Source organism: Pseudochaenichthys georgianus, chromosome 9 (assembly GCF_902827115.2).
Source record: "Pseudochaenichthys georgianus chromosome 9, fPseGeo1.2, whole genome shotgun sequence".
NCBI classification, from domain to species: domain Eukaryota; kingdom Metazoa; phylum Chordata; class Actinopteri; order Perciformes; family Channichthyidae; genus Pseudochaenichthys; species Pseudochaenichthys georgianus.
In genome coordinates this window covers 5,984,895-6,003,722 of record NC_047511.1, presented here as the reverse complement: position 1 = coordinate 6,003,722, position 18,828 = coordinate 5,984,895, and the positions used below count along the sequence as shown (strand labels likewise).

The window sequence follows — 18,828 nt, the reverse complement described above, 5'->3', positions numbered from 1 at the left end:
ATTATATGTTTTAAATGTGATAACACCACTGTGGTTCGTATCCCCTAAATCTCCAGGGTGTACACAGTTTAATACTGGCAACTTCTAATTGTGGGAAATACGAAAACGTATTATAAAGAGACGTGCCATAGAACATGTTGCGAAACACACAATAGCCAGCATGCAGGGCCGGACTGGGACAATAAGTCAGGCCGGGAATTATACACCCAGCCAGGCCACTACCAGTTTTTTGTACCATTTTTCTGGATCTATTTGTCAATTGTTACAGCGTTGCTGCCCGTAGTGATAGCCCTCTAAATATACTACCCAAAAATAAACATGGACATGGGTTACTATTTTTAAAAATGTGCAAATCTATTTAGGAACCTATGTGAACATATTTTAAGTGGGCATGCTCCCCCCGGTAAGTTTTTTTCTTAAATGTTGGACTTAAATGCATCAATCTGGTGCATTTTGAGGTGGAAATAAAGAGACTAGACCCATATGAGAGCACTAGAGCACCTCTAGTGGTCGTGTAAGAAACAACATACACTTTAAAACGTGTCTTTGAGTCGTAATAAGGGCATGAACAATCGGCCTATATGGTCGTTTTTTGTAGGAGGACAGGCTGTTCAATACTCTCATTAATAACATGATAGGCAGGAAAGGTAACACCTAACATCGAAATGATCTACACAGTTCACCTTGTGTTCCTCCCATCTCTTATGCTGACAATCAACTCCTGTAATTGTAACCTTTGCAATTGTAAATATACATGTTTTATTCTTAATTATTAAATCCTCGATTAGTGTATGGAGTACTAGTATTTGTTCAGTGTTGCTTCTCAAATTCCTGACATTATCATGAAACTAATGAATAGGGTAATTTGCATGTTTACTGGTCTAGTTAAAACATGTAGTAGAGAAACCCCCACATGTCACGATGACACCCTGTAGCCATCACTGCTTTCATGTATTACTCCCAGTAATACCACCTTTTTATTCATTCTTTTTGTGGCAGGACACTTCTTTAAGGGACTCAAACACCTCTTCCTAAATTCTTCCAAAGTGTGTATGCATATGGTTGCCAATTTGCGCACCCCCATTTCTCCAACAGTTATTTGAGTATGCGAGCAGATTTTTGCCACAAAGTTCATATTTGTTCAAAGTTCAGTTACTTTTCATTTGAATTCCCAAGAAGTAGGTCAATGAGTGTGATTTAGTGCATATTTGTTGCTATGGCATGTGGTATGTCTGTGTCTAATTCAGTTTCACATCTCCCTTTTGATGTGCAGTGTATTACTTAAATCAGGGGTGTCAAACTCAAGGCCCGGGAGCCAAATCCGGCCCGTGACTTCATTTTCTGTAGCTTGCAAATAATTTTATTATACGGTTAAGTGCCGCTTTACAGAAGCACGTTGCCCATAAACTACATGTCCCACAATGCATCTCAGATATGCCTTTTTTCTCAGAATGTGGCTGTTCTTTCTTCAAAATGTGCCTTTTTTTCAGGATTGTTTTTTTTTTCAAAGTGTTACTTTTCTTTCAAAATGTCACTTCTTTTTTTTTATTTAGATTTTTTTTCAGAATTTGGCTTTTCTTTTTAAATCATTTTGTGACATTCTCACTGAAGAGACTTGCAATTATTTGCCCTCGACTTCTTCTTTCAGATGTAGTTAATTATGAAGTTATTATATATATATATGCACTTATTGTAAGTCGCTTTGGATAAAAGCGTCAGCTAAATGCAATGTAATGTACTATATTTAAAATAATGTATTATATTAGATGATTGCCTCTGCCTTGGATTAATATCAGATATATACAGTATATATATGAATGTTGACAGCTTAGGAAGATATAACCATGATGTCATTGAGAACAACTGAAGTGTTGGTGAAATTGAATATATGAAGGAGAAATCATAATATAGAAACCAAATGATGTTTATTAACATATCTACTTGCACAATATCGAGATATACACTTTTTTAAATGTTTATGTTAAATAACAAAAATAATTTAAATACATTATACCCTATCAGATACTAAAAGTTATCATGTAATATACAGAGTTATAAAATAAAGCACGTGAATGTGGTCCTCCGGAATAAAAATGTTTTTTTAAGCTGTAATAAAGAAATCAGCTTATTTCCCCAACACACAAACTGAACCAGCAAGTTCTTTATTTTGCGTGTATAAGAAACTCCCCTAAGTCCTGCCTGAGTAATGTAAAGACAGACTGAGCTATAGGTCACTTAATGCAGACTGAAATGATTCTTACATGCAGTCAGTAAAGTTGAAGTAAATCATTGAAAGAGCATCAAACTGCAGAAATGTATTTATGATTTCAGATTCTCTTTCTGATAGGGGAATACCAATTGGAACGTATGTCTTTGGTAGTGTTGCTTAATCCTTTATCAATGTATGTCAGCAATAAGCATCTTTGAGTTTATGCTCTTTCACTTGAAAACTGGCTTCATGCTTTTAGCTAGCTCTTTCAAAAAGAGTCTTTCAAACTACTTACTATGGTTTCTTGGTTATGCAACATTTACTGGAGAAGGTAATCGGTAAGATCTCAGAACAAACATGAGCAGGTGAGCAAACCATAGCAAGGTCAGACAGGTCACATGATCAAAGAACACTATGAAGGTAAAACCAAGTAGCCAGAATGACCACAAGTCATTCTTACTACTGATGTGTTACTGATCTAGAAAGCACGATTAAATGATTTAACAATTTAAAAATCTTTGTGAAGTATGCCTTATCAGAAAGTAGCACCACAGTCTTTTAAACAGGTAGCAATTTCAATTTATTAGACACATTTAAAAACATTGTAAATTAGCTCATTTCAAAAGTAAAAGAGGTTAAATAGGACCCAGTGTTTCTGATTTTAGGAGCAATGTGCTCAGGTAGGAAGGATTTGCACGGAGGCTGCTGGAGTTATGGTACACTGAAAACCTTATAATATCAGTAGCTTAATATCAGTAGCTAATTTCCTATCCATATAGGTCCAACCTTAAACATGAGGCCTGTACAATTCCTGTCAACCTGAGAGCCAAAAGCAGACCTCCCCCATCATTAATGTATGCAAGTGTAGTGTTAGATACACTCAATCGTTCACAGTCATGCTAACACCATCTGAATATTTAAACAACAAATTCTTTAAAAATCTTTAAAAAATATTATGGCCAAAGCTTTCTATACAATCATATACCTTTTGTATGCAGGACGATCCGAGTAAGTGGTGCTTTGTGATTGTTACAACTGTCCTGAGTTACAATAAGTCAAACAAATATTAAAGGATACAAACACACAATGTCTCATTTTTAACAGCATGGCTCCACTGACGACCACTGCAAAGTCTTTGGTCACATCCAGGAGTGATTCTCTGCTGCTGGCATCACGCTGCTGAGAAGTTGGATCTGATGGAGTCCTCTCGTAGCTGCCGGTGCTTCCCAGTGTCACACTCTTCACCCTGTGTGCGACGCTCAATAGTAATCCTGTAGTTTTTTCTGCAGAACAATGAATCATATTAAAAAGGAACAATCTCGTTTGACCCCGTTTTTGGAAACAAAGCGACCTTGAAAGCATGAGTCTAAAACTGTCAGCATTGTACAACGATTCTGTGTCTACAGTAAAAGTAAAATTACTTATTTGTATTTCTGGCAGATTGGAGTTTTATTGCAGTTTGCACTGTACAACAAACATAATACGTTTTTCTGAAGTGTTTTAAACAGCATTTTGTTTTTTTTAACTATTTTTTTGACATGTGCCACCATACTGCGCTGCGAGAATCCATGTGGAAATTACACATAGTATATATACGTATCTGTTTATACAGTATCTATAGGCCTTTGAGTCAGGTGGAGTTGTTTAAACGGGCCATATCCTGCTCATTTTCAGATTCATATGTTTATGTTGTGCCTGGGACACGTCTGCATGCTGTTATGTTCACAAAGCTCTTTCTTTTTCTCATACTGCCTGTGCTGCAGCACCTCTTTTCACCCTCTGTCTGAAACCAGAGACCAGTCTGCTCTGATTGGTTAGCTGGTCTGCTCTGTTGTGATTGGTCAACCACTTAGAGATGTCCCTCCCCCTTTAGCCTATCACGTACAATGTGTTGGAGCGCTAGCCAATAGAAGCGTGAGTGTTAGCAAACAAAGGAGTCCAATGGAGGTGTTGTTCAGGCATGAGGGGGGGGGGGGGGGGGGTGTTGGACAGAAACTTCCTCTGGAGGGATCACAGGGATTTGACATGCACAAAACCCTAAAGAACACACTACAGGAGAGGGAGAACCTCAAAAGGCAGAATAGGGCCTCTTTCATTGACAGCTGACCGGAGCTGCCTGGACAGATTAGAGCTTATACATAGATACAGTACACATCTACTACTGTTACCTGAACAAGTAGAATGCTATAAGCAATGCAGTTCCCAGAACAGCTCCCACTATGACTCCAGTCAAAGCTGATACTCCTAGTCCGCCTGTTTGGGAGAGCAGTTATTGTTAAAAACATGAACTCCATCATGCTTAGCGCACATTCTGGCTCACATTTCAAAGTAACAGTTGTTTTCATTTACATGATTTGTCTGGGATCTCTGGCTGTGCTTTATGTCTTCCTCTCAGGGTGAAATGCTCAGAGTTGAATGCAGGCAGCAGCTGGAAAGTTCCATTTCCCCCAAAGTAGTTGGCAACCACCTGTAAATTAGCATTCAATATGATCATCCAGTTGGAAGCACACGTACCATCTGCTAACTGTTAGAGAGCATTTCAGAAGGAATTTAGTTTCTTCTTACCTCATATGTTCCTGCGTCAACATTCGTCATCGCCATCAGAGAGAAATCACCATTTCTGTCACCATTGACATCCATAGATACCTGCCCAGCAATTCCTGTTCATCACCACATAGACAATTAGAATATCAGTGAACAAATCTCCCACGATATATAGAGGACTAAATATTCCTGCCACTATAAACGATAATTACATTTTCATACTCAAAATCAGTACTTTCCTAAATAAAGGCCAGTTGTCAGATAAAAGCTTTCCATATCATTTGAAAAGAAATGACTGTAATAACACTATATTCAACATATTGTTGCTGTGGGGTCCTTATCTCAGGTGCTATTGTCCTATTTCAGTCGCTGGGGGCATATTTGTGTTAATGTCCCAGCCAAACAGTGTTTTGTAGTAACGTGGAATTGGAACCATGCAAGTCTTCATTTCCCAAGAAACCTTCCTGCAAATATTTTACAACTAAAGGGAATATTTTTATTAGAAGTTAAACTGGGATTTTAATATCAAAATGGATGTAGGAAATATGGGGAAACATATCAGGAAAGTTATACACTCAAAGTTAAAGTATATATACACAAACATAAATATAAAGGGGTAAATGAGGCATGTATACACATATTTACATGTTTTTTATACTGAAGTTTGTTAGCAGTAGCAAACGTAGTGTAAGGAATAGCACAGTGTTTATGTGTAATCAGTGAGAGTGGTTGAGAGAGAGAAAGAAAGAAGAGAGGTGTGTGAGACGTTCATTGAGTAACACTATATCTGTGTGGACACTTTATTTGTCAGTAAATACATGTAAAAGTCCTTAAGACCCGAGCCAAGCTCTCGACGTTCTTTCCTGCCACCTGCTGATTAAAGTGTGTGTGTGTGTGTGTGTGTGTGTGTGGTGTGACCCTGTGTGAGCAGCTAATCTGATCTCTGTTTCTTATCCTATATCTAATAGAACTGCTCGGGTCTTGATAGATTGAGTGGGGAAGTTCATGAGATCTTTCTAGATGGTTATCAAGAATAACTTTTATCCAATGACCTTCTCCCTCTCTGTCTGTGTCTGTGTATTCTCTTGTTCCGATTAACCCAGACAAATCTTTCTTCTTGTTTTGTATCTATATCTACGCCGGGATCCGGAGTCGAGGCTGATCCTCTTGCTGTAGTCCTGTGTCCTGGATCCTCTATCCTGAGTTCTGGATTAAGTCGTGGACTTCGGGTCGTGGCTGAACCTGTCTCTGCGGTCCTGCCTTGGGTCCCGTCATGCTGCTTCCCTGATGGCTTCCTCAGGATTGTAGCTGACATCCTCGTGGATTCATCTTCTTATTACAGACACATGCATTTCCTAACATTCGGTCTATATGCTGTAAACTGTATTATCTCTTGGATTTACACACGGCATCTATTGCACGTCTGTCTGTCCTGGGAGAGGGATCCCTCCTCTGCTGCTCTCCCTGAGGTTTCTCCCATGTTCCCTTTAAACTGGGGGTTTTCTCCGGAAGTTTTTCCTTGTACGATGTGAGGGTCTGAGGACAGAGGGTCTGAGGACAGAGGGTCTAAGGACAGAGGGTCTAAGGATAGAGGGTGTCGTTTTCTCATACTGATATTCTGAACAATCTGTGTTGTTGTATTTGCTGTAAAGTGTCTCTACTGTAGGCTATTTTTATTATATGTACAGCACTTTGGCTCGACCAAAGATCGTTTATAAATGTGCTATATAAATAAAACTTGATTTGATTTGATTACATTTGTCTGTAATACAGTAATGTAACGCAAATACATTACATTCAGCATTACAGTTACTAGGCAGGAAATGATCTCGTTACTTGCGTGACTTTAAGGTTTTTGACTATCTGCATAAAGGAGGACAGAAAATAAATCAAACAACCCTTTTGGTTTGCGCTAGACTCGTGACTTCAAGGATGAGGAGACGGAGAACAAATGTCTCATAGCAGAGATAAACAGTCGCAGTAAACATCATGGAGGACATGTTGCTGTTTCCACGGTGGAATCGCCGTCTTCCGAAACATATTGAGCAAGATACAGGTAACGGGGGGATGGAAACTGAGCTCCAGAAAACATGATGTTCAAACAAAGAGCAGAAACAGAGGTCTGTGAAGAGAAGGCTGAAACTCAGCTAAACGCTGCCGTGATTAAACACCATATGTTCCAAACCACATCAAGCATTATTTCTGAAACAGTATGGAGCTCTCTTCTGGGTTCCCCACAAGGTGAGAACCTTATTATTTCCTGCTTTTTTCCACATGCTCTCTCCAGTACAGGTTAGCTATGAGTGTTAGCGATGCTTGCTAATGTAAACACAGACCATGGCCCTTTCTCATTTCTCTAACTCCCCTCCTAGACTCCTATCCTCGAGACTTAGTCCCGCCCGCAGGAGATGCGAGAAGAGGACTCGAGGAGGGGAACCGAGGAGAGAGAGGGGAAGCAGCAGGCGGTCAGAGAAATGAGAACTCCTCTCCTCTGAGCGGTCATTTTAAAGAGACGTCCATTAATGATGACAGGAGGCAGCAGCCCTCTGTCTGATGGACAGATGTGTTCATGACCACTTATATATTTACTTTTAATTAATTGACAGTGCGGTATAATGAGACAATAACAGGCTACACATGCGGACAGGGACGTGCACAGGTACGGGCTAATGTTGCCCGGGCAACGGCCCGTTTGGCCTTTTTGGCTAACCTGCCCCTCTGGAGAGAGCGAGAGTTTGTTTTTCTTTTTCCTGTTGTGGCCGAATCAACATGATAAGCCCACAATTAGTATTGTAGCGTATCGCTGCGGGAAACACACTTTGTCAGCGCTGCCATCTGCCGGTGCGTTAAGACCACCTCAGTGTCGGATTTTGGAAACTTGATTTTGAGTTGTCTCATGGCAGTTAGGGTATAAAGGACAAACCAGGGGACTTTACTTCCTCTTGATACCGTCGGTTATTGACAAAAAAACACCTAAATATAGCCTACTTGTTGTTATTGTGCTTCTGTCTTTCTGTGTCTTTTCATCTGTAAACTCCCTCAACGGGGCCGCTCGCTCTTTTCTTGATCGCCCTCTCACGGGTGAACAGTTCACTGTCCCGTTTCATTGTAGGATTTCTGCCATGTCTCTACCACTTTAGTTTGACCATCTCTGTTATTAACAGTGTTGTGCTAGTTACTGAAAACCAGTAACTAGTTACTTCATTTCTAAAGTAACTCAGTTACTTTACTGATTACTTACACCATAAAGTAATGCGTTACTGTAAAAAGTAACTTTTTAGTTACTTAAAAAAAGGGCTCCCATTATATTAATGCCCTTATAGCCTTCATTTCAGTACTGTTATTGCATTGGAGAATAATACAATGTGTTGATCAACTTGACATGCATTATATGCAATCTGGATTGCATCGATATTAGCTGGCTTTCCATTGTTGTATATTCTTTCTCCAGGTCGTTGGACAAAGTTTTCCGTCCCATATGCCGTGTGTCGCCCGGACATGCTATCATGCTAACTAGCTCCCTGAAAGCGGGTGACTCCACTGTAGCAATAGCCTGCATGTGTTCTACAACATACCGTGCAATGGCTTTATCGACTTTTCCCTGGCTAGCAGTCCCTTGGTTAAAATCCAGCCGCTGTTGCTTAGGTGGAGATGGAGGTGGAGTGGTGTCGGCTGAGTCTGGGTCTGTGCCGGTCTTAGCTAGCTTCGTCCCAGCATGTTGTTTTTGCAGATGTTTTAAGAGATTTGAATGACTGGTTTGGGCAGTAGATAGGCTCTTTGACCCGCCAGGACACAACTTACATTTAACAGAAACTCTCTTTTCTTTGTGCTCGACAAAAGTGAAATAGTGAGAATATCTCCAGGTGGAGAAACTAGACTTGAGCTCCGCCGCCGCCGCCGCCATGATAGTCTTGTTAGTAAACAACACAAACACGCCCACAGCCCGTCTCCGCATGTGACACAGGAAGTATCTAAGTACATTTACTCAAGTACTGTACTTAAGTACAGTTCTCATCTCTGTTCACCTGGCTGTTGACTATATAAAAAAAACTAACGCAGTAACGGAGTAATGCACCATGTAGTAACGGTAACTGAGTTACTGAATTTAAAAAGTAATGCGTTAGAGTACTAGTTACTGCCAAAAATAACGCGTTACTGTCCCAACACTGGTTATTAAGTTATAGAATACTAAATAAATAAATAATTAGATTAATTAGACCGTCACTGCGCTCATAAAGAATGATAAGAATAATGCGTATTGAACTGGTTTAATTAATTAGTGAGTTTATTTTAGGTAATTAGTTAGAGGCCCTATTTTATCAGTATGTCCTGCGCAGCAGTTACAATGGTCAAACTACATTAGAACAGAATTGTCCCCATTTTGTCTTTAATAGTTCCTAACATTAGATATTTTAATGAGATATGGACCGCAAAACATTTTTTAAATCAAGTCACCGAATGCAAGTTGTCGCCTTATCTTATTTTGTTATGAGTTATGAATTACTGTTCAATTTAGTTGATGTAAAAATCGTTTGGTTACAATCTTCAAAAGGTCTTATGTTTTTTTTCGGGGGGAGGCCCTTTTTCCCGTTTAGAGCAATAGCCCCTCCAAATGTCTGTGCACGTCCCTGCATGCGGACATATATTTATATAGGCTATATATTTATATAATATATATAATTTCAGAATCAAACAGAGCACTCTCATAATAACGTACCACTATCAGAGACTGGATATATCCCCCCCCCCCTCTGCCCTCTCTGGTCGCTACAATGAGGAAAATAAATTACAGGCCAAAAGTTTTATTTACAAGTATTGAAAGTAAGCAGAGGACACCAAAACAACTGAGACCTGTCTGTCCGCTGCATCACGCACACACTGTACCACACACACCTCACTGTACCACACACACGCACATACAGCTCCTAAATCAGGCTACAGCCGTTGGGTATTTTATTATGTGAAGCACTAAATGGTCTTAGAAAAATATCGACTCTTTGTTTGTAGATATCTACTAAACTACAGCATACAAATACAGAGAGTAATGTAGGTCTGTTATACTGAGTGATATGCACACAGCTCTGCTTTCTGTACGGACCTCACAGCTGTTCTCACTGTAAACATCGCATCGCGATGAAAGCAGTTAATAAAATAATATCCAGGGGATGCATGCAGAGCTGTCATTGGCTGAGATAAGTCCGGCCGTGCGTCACGACTCTTTGAAACATCTCTGTTCCCGGAAATGCATCCACAAAGGAGCCGTGGAGGACCGTGGAGGAACCATCACTGTATCCTCGGTTATTTATTTTTATTTTATTTATTTATCCTTTATTTATCCAGGAATGTCCCATTGAGATACAAGATCTCTTCTTCCAGGGAGTCCTGACCAACACGGCACACAACAAGTTTCAACATAAAACAAGGGCATTAAACAAAAAAAACATACAATTCAAATATAAATACAGAAGGCCATTTGTGCAGTGGCAAGAAGCATAATCACATCAGCAATAGCATCAGGTAAAACAGCTACATGTTTCATGAAGGGCTAATCGTAGCATACCTTTAAAAGCATTTACAGTAGGAAGTGCCTCTAGACAAAGTTTTACTTGCAGCGTATTCCATAAAAAGGGAGCATAGTGGGAGAATGCAGCTTTACCAAGCTCTGACTGCATCAAAGGAACATTTAAAAGCATCCCATTTGCTGCTCGTCTGGTATTAAAAAAGCAAGTATAAAAGGACAGAAGTCTGGAGATATATAAGGGCAGCTTACCTAGCAATGACTTAAGGATAAAATCAACATGTCATTGTCTTCTTTGGTACAGAGAGGACCATCCTAAGGACTGATACAAAGTGCAGTGGTGGGTGCGAGAGCCTGCACCCGTTACAAAACGTATAGCAGTATGGTACGCAGAGTCCAGCTTTTTAAGCAGGGAGGAAGAAGCATGCATATAGATCACATCGCCATAGTCTAATACAGACAGAAAGGAACTCTGCACAATTCTCTTCCTGGCTTCAGACGGGAAACATTTCCTTAAACGAAAGAAAAAGCCCAGTTTAGGTCTAAGTTTTCTCAGTAGGTTCCCAATATGAACATCAAAGGCCATCTTTTCATCAATCCATATGCCCAGATATTTGTAGGATGCTACTTTGTCAAGGCATGTCCCTTCCAGTGTCAGAATCGGAGGGACAGCTGTATTAGCTCGAGAGCGAGAGAAGGTCATGTACTTGGTATTTTTTGCATTAAGGACCAGTCTTAGCCTTAGCAAGGAGTGTTGCAGTGTATTAAAAGCATCCTGTAGAAGCTCTATGGCCTGAGTTAAAGAGGAAGCCACTGTGTAAACAACTGTATCATCGACGTATAAATGAAACCGTGCTGGGTTTATCCCATTTCCTAGTTCATTTATAAAGATGGAGAATACGACCGGGGCCAAAATAGAACCTTGTGGAACACCTTTGTTTACAGTAAGAGCAGCTGAGGTATAATCTTCTACTGAGACACACTGAGTTCTTTCAGATAGATAGTTTTTAAACCAGCTCAAAGCCATTTTGCCAAGACCTTATTATAGCTCCTCCAGAGAGCATCCTCGATGCTCGATGCTCGGTCCTCGAAGTGCATTTAGAGAAATTAGATGTCCTTCAACATGGCGCGCTGAAATTCATTTCCGGGTCACTACTGGAGGACCGAGGAGTCGAGGAGGGGGATTTGATGAAATGAGAAAGGGCCCATATTACGAACATTTTAGAGTGGCCTTTTACTGTGGCCAGCCTAAGGCACACCTGTGCAATAATCATGCTGTCTAATCAGCATCTTGATATGCCACACCTGTGAGGTGGGATGGATTATCTCGGCAAAGGAGAAGTGCTCACTATCACAGATGTTTTCAGATTTGTGAACAATATTTGAGAGAAATGGTTATTTTGTGTTTATAGAAAATGTTTTAGATCTTTGAGTTCATCTCATGAAAAATGGGAGCAAAAACAAAAGTGTTGCATTTATATTTTTGTTCAGTGTAGTTGCTTGTAAAGGGGGTAACACAAGCAACTTAATGAAGCATTTGCAAACGAGACACTCATTGAATCTAAAACGGTGCAGCGTATTTGACAGCCTAAACAATGTGGCTGCTAGCGATACTGCTAGTGCTAATAGTGCTAGCGGGCTTCAGCCGCGCCGTGTGTAAATGTGACCTGAGCGAAGGCTCGCGGGCAGGTTAGCTGCTGCGCACGGGTAATATGTTTGGTTTACCTGAGTGAAGTCTTGCAGGCACATCGCCTTGTCTTTTTTTACTTTATAACACTGACAGTGTATTAATGTGAGCAGGGGCGCCGTAAGGGGGTGAAAAGTTAGGACGATTCTAAGGGCCCGTGACTGACAAGGGCCCCAAATATTTTTAGAACATTAACAAAAAATGTTTAAGTAACCTTTCATCAATCATCAATAATTAACATTAATATAACATCATATTGATGATGTACTCACTAAACTTACGATTCATTTCACTTATTTTCTTCCAAAAGTTAATTATCCAAAGCATCGAACACCCCCATCTATTTACATGTAATGGTTTGGTCCTGTCTCCAAACGCTGTGCGGCACCGCACTTTCTAGCAGCAGAGAGAGAGAGAGAGAGCATGTTAGGAGCAGGGATGCTAGTACTTACGTGTGTACGATGTCTCCACGACTAACAAAGTCAGGCTTTCAAAAGAGAAAAGAAAGGAGAGAAAGACGAGAGAGAGGGACTAAAGGGCGACAGTATGTCACCCAGTTTTTCAAAAGAAAAGGTGGGTGTGGTCCATGAGTGGTGGAAATTAGTCTGTTAGCTAAGCGTAGTCCATTGTAAATAATAATTGTAATGTTTTGCTGACATTAAGTACTGTTAATATCTTCACAGAAAATTCAGAGGTTTTTCATTTCACTCCTCTTTTAGCTGACATTTAATAAATGCAGGTACATTTTTAGCAGCTATTCATACTAAATCAGTTGTCCCTCCCCCTGGTGCCAGGACCAACAGATCCATCTCTAGGCTCAGCAGCCCTGTCCCCCATAAGGCTTTGCAGTCTTGCCATGCTGTCCATTGAAAGCCAGTTGGCTAGAAAGCTGGACTTCAAGGACTTGATCAGTGACTTTGCCTGTAAGAAGGCTAGGCGCTGGGCTCTTGGTGAGTAAGGCTGAGCCAGGGCTCGTAATAACTGTTAAAGGGCAAGGCTATGGTAACGATATTAGATCACTACACACAAGATGCATGATGAGAAAAAGACTGAGAACAGGTAATAGGCTCTGACACCATCAGGCCTTTTCACTTCCATTTTCGTGTTGTTGTCCGTTTACTATTTAATACCCGATTATTCTGTAGTTGGTATATTTAATAAAATCTGCTGATTATGTTATTTCTTTTGTTTTAGCATTTTATAAAAGATAATATTGGTGTTAATGTTCACTTTATATTAATTTAAGAGGTCATGTATATTTAAGTTATATTTATTTTGATTTTTGAATGTTCCATTCAAAAATGTTATTAAAAGGCATGTACACCATAAAAGATGACTATTGAGGTCTATTGTCAGGAATGTTACTGTTACATCAAATAGTGAATTCTACTGCAGAAGAATGTTGCACGTCTGCACAGTGTTATACTGTATGTGCACCGCTCAGTGTCAGTAAATATTGTGCAGTTAGTATTGGACTACAAGATAGATGCAAGCCTGTACAGGTAGAGTTATTTAAAGCATACATGAGTGGGTGGGTTCTGGAGGTGTGGTTACAGCATTGTGCTTGGTTGGCGTGGCCTGGGCCTGGTGGTGGGGCCCAATGTGATATCTTTTCATGGGACCCAAAATCCCTGGCGGCGCCCCTGAATGTGAGCTCCTACACCTATAATAATTTGGCCTTTCATTGAATGCTTTATAAACCAGTTAAACGTACAGATGTCATTGTGAATTGGAAAACTGCATTTAAATGTTGTTAAAGGTCAACGTTTCAATGTATGGTTCAGCAATAGTTGGTCGTTTTCTAGGAATTGACATATTTTAAGCTCAAATACTTTGTTCCATGTTTAAACCTTCAGACACATTTTGACGTGTTTCAGTTCAGCACATCATTTATTTTGTGATGATTTAAAAGTACAATCCAGAATAATATAAGTACTCGCCTTTATCTTTTTGCCATCTTAGCCTTTTTACCAATTTCTTCATATCACAGTTTTGCATGATGTCACTGTAGGTAATGTTTGAAGGATCTCTTGTCGAGCTAGGTTGTCAGTTTGAAATGTCTGGATGAAGATGTAACTGATTTACAAATGTTAAAAAATGCCTCTTTTCATCCTCTGTCTGAGGGAAAACCCCAACAAGCATGATAGGGCGAGCCAGGCCCCTTTCAGTTATTTTATTTATTTGTGTCTGCTTCTGAGAAGCTAATGTATAAGTTATACAGTTATTCTGCAAGCAAATTACAATAACATGACTGTTTAATCTTCACATCTTGTATTCATGTCTATAATTTTGAGCACCAAATTATTGAAAAGTATCGATAAGAGTATCAAAAAATACCGATAAGCAGTACCGGTATCGATAAAATCCTAACGATACCCATCCCTACCGGGGACACATATTTATGTATAAAAGACATAAAAAAGTGCGTTTTGCATGATAGGAGACCTTTAAAGTAACCAGTAATGTGTAATGCATTACTTGTTCTGAGTGACTACCCAAACACTGGTGAGCAGTGTGTCTGACCTTCAAAAGTTCTGTTCCACATGTGAGAGGTGATCTCCGTTCCATTCTTCTTACTGTATCCATTCTTCATGGCTTCATGCAAGGCGATGGCATACAGCAGCATGGCATCATGGAACCCCTCCACAAACATGTTGACCTGAAATGGAACAAACAGTCTGATTGAAACTACACTGCATACATTCTTTCTGTTATAAGAAAATAAAACATGCAGAGGTGGGAGAAGTACTCAGACCGTGTACTAAAGTAAAAGTAGAACTACAAGAGTCAAGTAATACTCTGTTACAGTAAAAGTCATGCATTAAAAATGGTTACTCAAGTAAAATCAGAAAAGTATTCTCATCTAAATATAGTGAAAGTAGCGACAGTAAAAGTAGTCATTGTGCAGATTGGTCCATTTCAGAATAATATATATGATATGTTTTATAATGATTGATCATGAAAGTGTTCTCAAAGCTGGTGAAGGTGCAGCTAGTCTGAATGACTTTGTAGACTGCAGGGTAGCTGGTGGATTTACTCCAGGTGGAACTAATGTCTGATTCAACACTTGGTTATATTTCACATCATTCATCCAGATCTGTGAAGTAACTAAAGGTACTAAATACATGTAGTGGAGGAAAAGTACACCATGTACCTCTGAACTGTAGTGAAGTAGAATATTAGTAGTACTTTACACCACTGAACCATTGAAGAGTGGTTTCTAAGCTGACATTAAATGAGAATGAGAAAACAAACTGTGACCAAGGCAGTTCATCCTGTACCTCCTGACTCTGTATCCGCCATAACCCCAACACCTATTTCTATGATAGTTTCAAATCTCATTTGTGAGCACATTTGTCTTTTCTTTTGCAGGCTCAGAACAGAGAGATGATCAGGCAGTCAGGATGAAGACAGATGAAATCATATTTGGCAAAAGGTTTTTGAGGTGTCTGTGTATGATTAAAGGTCATTCATTCAGAAGCTATAATTTATTCATGTACATTTAGGATTTTGTTGATTATTAATATTGTTTTATAAAGTCATAGTTGCAGCCTTATTGATATATATTGAGATAATTTAAGTTTATATACTGTTTACTGTATATATATATATATACTATATTAGGTTATCACTTATCAGCATCTGCAAATGCATCATACTTTGGTCACTTCAGAGAGATACCAAAAGAGAAACAGTCGTACGTACACTCCCACAGTCTTTGCAGCCATGAAACCCAGATTTTTCCACGGACTTCTTCATTTCCATGGAGAACTTTTCAAACTCAGGCTTGACGGTCCTGAGCAGAGTCACAGTGTTCAGGGAGGCATAGGCCTGCCTCGCATCGCTGTCATATTTATCTCCACGCTTCCACGAGCCATTTCCTAGAATTGAAATAACAGGGACAGAACATTTTCCAGAGAATACTGTTAAATATTAAAGTTTGGTCAAAATCATATTGTGAATACTGATTTAATAAGTCAGGGCATGGCTCTCTGAGCTGAGAGGCTAACTGGACACAGGTTATACAATAATACAAATGAAAATAAACACAATAGTACAGCCGAATCCAAAACATATTACACAACCAAAAATAGCTGATTTTAAATAATCAAACTGTTTCTATCAGGTTTACTTTCATTAAAATGTTGCTTTGCACAAATGGCATGTTAACTAGCATTGTGTAAAATAGAAGCTTGGAGGGTCCATGGGCATGTAACATGTCTCCTTTCCATTCCTTGTAGAAATACAGAGCATGTAACGCTATGGTTGCATGATGAAAAAGCAATATTATCATTGATTTCAAAATTCCTACTTGGTGAATGTCTAATTTATAAATCCACTCTACTTTTAGCTCTGGTTTGGTTTCTAGCAACTCTTGAAGAAACGACTACCTTTTACCCCATATCTGTGACACCCTCACATTGATACTCATGATTCAAATCTAAACCCTTCAAATCTAATGTAAACAATTACAAATATTCTGCACAGTAGATAAATAGAGAGCTGATTCACATATTTAGACTTTAGAACGTTTTAAATAATTCAGTTGGATATTTATCATTATATCAGTTTTTAAAAACACATTTAAAGTGATGGGATGTGAGCTTTACCATAAGAGGAGGCATTGAAGAGTTCCACATTGAAGAACATGTAGCTGCCGTTGGTGAGCCGGCGCCTGTGAGCAGCCAGCATGACCTCTCTGATCCGGTCCGCCCCCATGCACATGATCACCACTGCAGGAGGAACACACACAGTTATCAAACACACACAGTTTGCCTTCAAATACCATCTCAATAAGAATGTTCATTCTTGGGCGGTGGTGGCGAAGTCAATTGGGACTTGGCTTGGCAACTGGAAGGTCACCAGTTCAAGTCCCGGCAAGACCAAGTGCTACCGAGGTATCCCTGAGCAAGGCACCGTTCCTCACACTGCTCCCCGGGCGCCGTTCAAAATGGCAGCCCACTGCTCCTAACACTAGGATGGGTCAAATGCAGAGAAACAATTTCCCCACGGGGATTAATAAAGTATATCAAATCAAATAAAAAAAAATTCAATTACATTATCCCAAGCGACTACAATAAGTGCCATAACACCATGAAGATTCAAACTCCGAACAACAAGGAAAGTGCAGATATATTCACTCCAAGCAATTCATACCATAGGAAGTGCTGGTGAATTAGCTAGGCCCTAAATTAACGTTTTAAAGTGCTACATTTTTTTAATACATTTTTTGCCCATGTACAATTAAAATAGATGCGTTTTCAGTTTCTGACGGAAGATATGCATTTGTTCTGCTGTCCTGATGTCAATGGGGAGCTCATTCCACCATTTAAGAGCCAGGATAGCAAACAGGCGTGTTTTTGAGGGGTCCCACTCAGTGATGGGGTAGCAAGCCGATTGGCTGACGCAGAGCAACGTTTTCATATTATCATTGAGGGAATATTTTCAGAATTTTCTTCTGTTCATTACTGACGTCTCTGGATATGAATAGTTCTCAGGGTTATTTTAACATGATTTTGGCTGGTTAGGGATTTAATCCCCCTCCACACCGTTTGAAGATCATGTCTATAGTGCACTATGCACATGCATAGGACACTATCATGCATTATTAAGGCTTAATATTTCTAATGTCATCATTGTATCTGGCAGTGCTCTGTAAACCCTAGTTGACCCCCGGAGAGAGCATGTGTTACAGCTAGGCAGTCAATATGATTTTATTAAACTGGTGTGTGAGTGGCAAGCAACAGAAGTGTGTTGTTATCGCTGCTACCTTCCATAAAGGAAGTGATAATAATGGCTCACGCTAGGGGGACTGACTTTAAGGTGGGCCAGCACGTGTGTCACGCTGATCCTCCGTTTTTTTTTACCATATTTATCTCAGCAAGATGTGGGAGGAGTACTCACTTCAGTAAAAGAAGAAGTACCAGAGTGTAGTAATACGGCTGCAGTTCTTTCATCGCTAATTCGTTTTAATAAATCCTTAGACCTTTTAAGCCAATTTCTGATGTCCATTTTGTAATTCAAACAGAAATGGGAGTCTACAGAATGCACAATAAACAAATCCAGAATAGGCGGCAGAGTGTGACGCTGTGATTGGTCTAAATGTGGACGAATCACAAATCACAACAGACACATGCATTTATTTGACGTAGCCTGCAATTTTTTAGTTACTATCTGACATCACATACATCGTAGTATAAAAGTTCAGTTTATTTATAATTAAAACAATTAAAAAATATATATTTTTTAAATGTTATAAATAATAAAAAACGTGTTTATTGGGGGAGGGCAGGAATGTCAAATGGGAGGGCCTGGCCACGGCGCCGGGCATGGTTACTGGTGCATCTGCCCTGGTTGCTTCTCTCGTCTTTTTGGTTGGTCAGACAACACCGAAACGCAACGTGTGTCAATATGAATCGATACATCAAAGCGTACAGTTATTTTACTAGACCATTTAGAAAAGGTGGCGAATAATTTATCGTCACATCATTACAGCTTGTTTACAATGATTGAGCTATATTTTTCTTTTAGGTGTTCTACATTCAATTTGGCATTGCTTTATTACCTATGTTATAATAATAATAATAATAATAATAATAATAATAATAATCATTATATTTATTATAGCGCTTTATCACTGACTCTCAAAGCGCTTTACAAATACACACATACAGATCATACATGTAATGGTCATCGACTGATTTTAAATGCCATTTTCTTAATGTCTTTCGTTTTTTTTTTTTTGTAAAGCACTTTGAATTGCCTTGTGTTGAAAAGTGCTATCTAAATAAACTTGCCTTGCCTTGCCTTACTGTGGACAATACCCACAGGAGCAAATTCGGGTGAAGTGTCTTGCCCAAGGACACAACG

The 18,828-nt window shown here is 39.5% G+C and overlaps 1 protein-coding gene across 1 annotated transcript in view; it reads right to left on the bottom strand.

Annotated features, from left to right (window-relative positions):
* Window positions 1-2,019: 2,019 nt before the first annotated feature.
* Window positions 2,020-18,828, bottom strand: part of npr3 (natriuretic peptide receptor 3) — a 32,381-nt gene continuing 15,572 nt past the window's right edge. Inside the window, 7 exon segments of the mRNA XM_034090648.1 lie at window positions 2,020-3,492; window positions 4,378-4,462; window positions 4,559-4,676; window positions 4,775-4,869; window positions 14,482-14,617; window positions 15,664-15,839; window positions 16,569-16,691. Of these exon segments, the coding sequence (XP_033946539.1) occupies window positions 3,381-3,492; window positions 4,378-4,462; window positions 4,559-4,676; window positions 4,775-4,869; window positions 14,482-14,617; window positions 15,664-15,839; window positions 16,569-16,691 (845 nt within the window). The 3' untranslated portion in view covers window positions 2,020-3,380.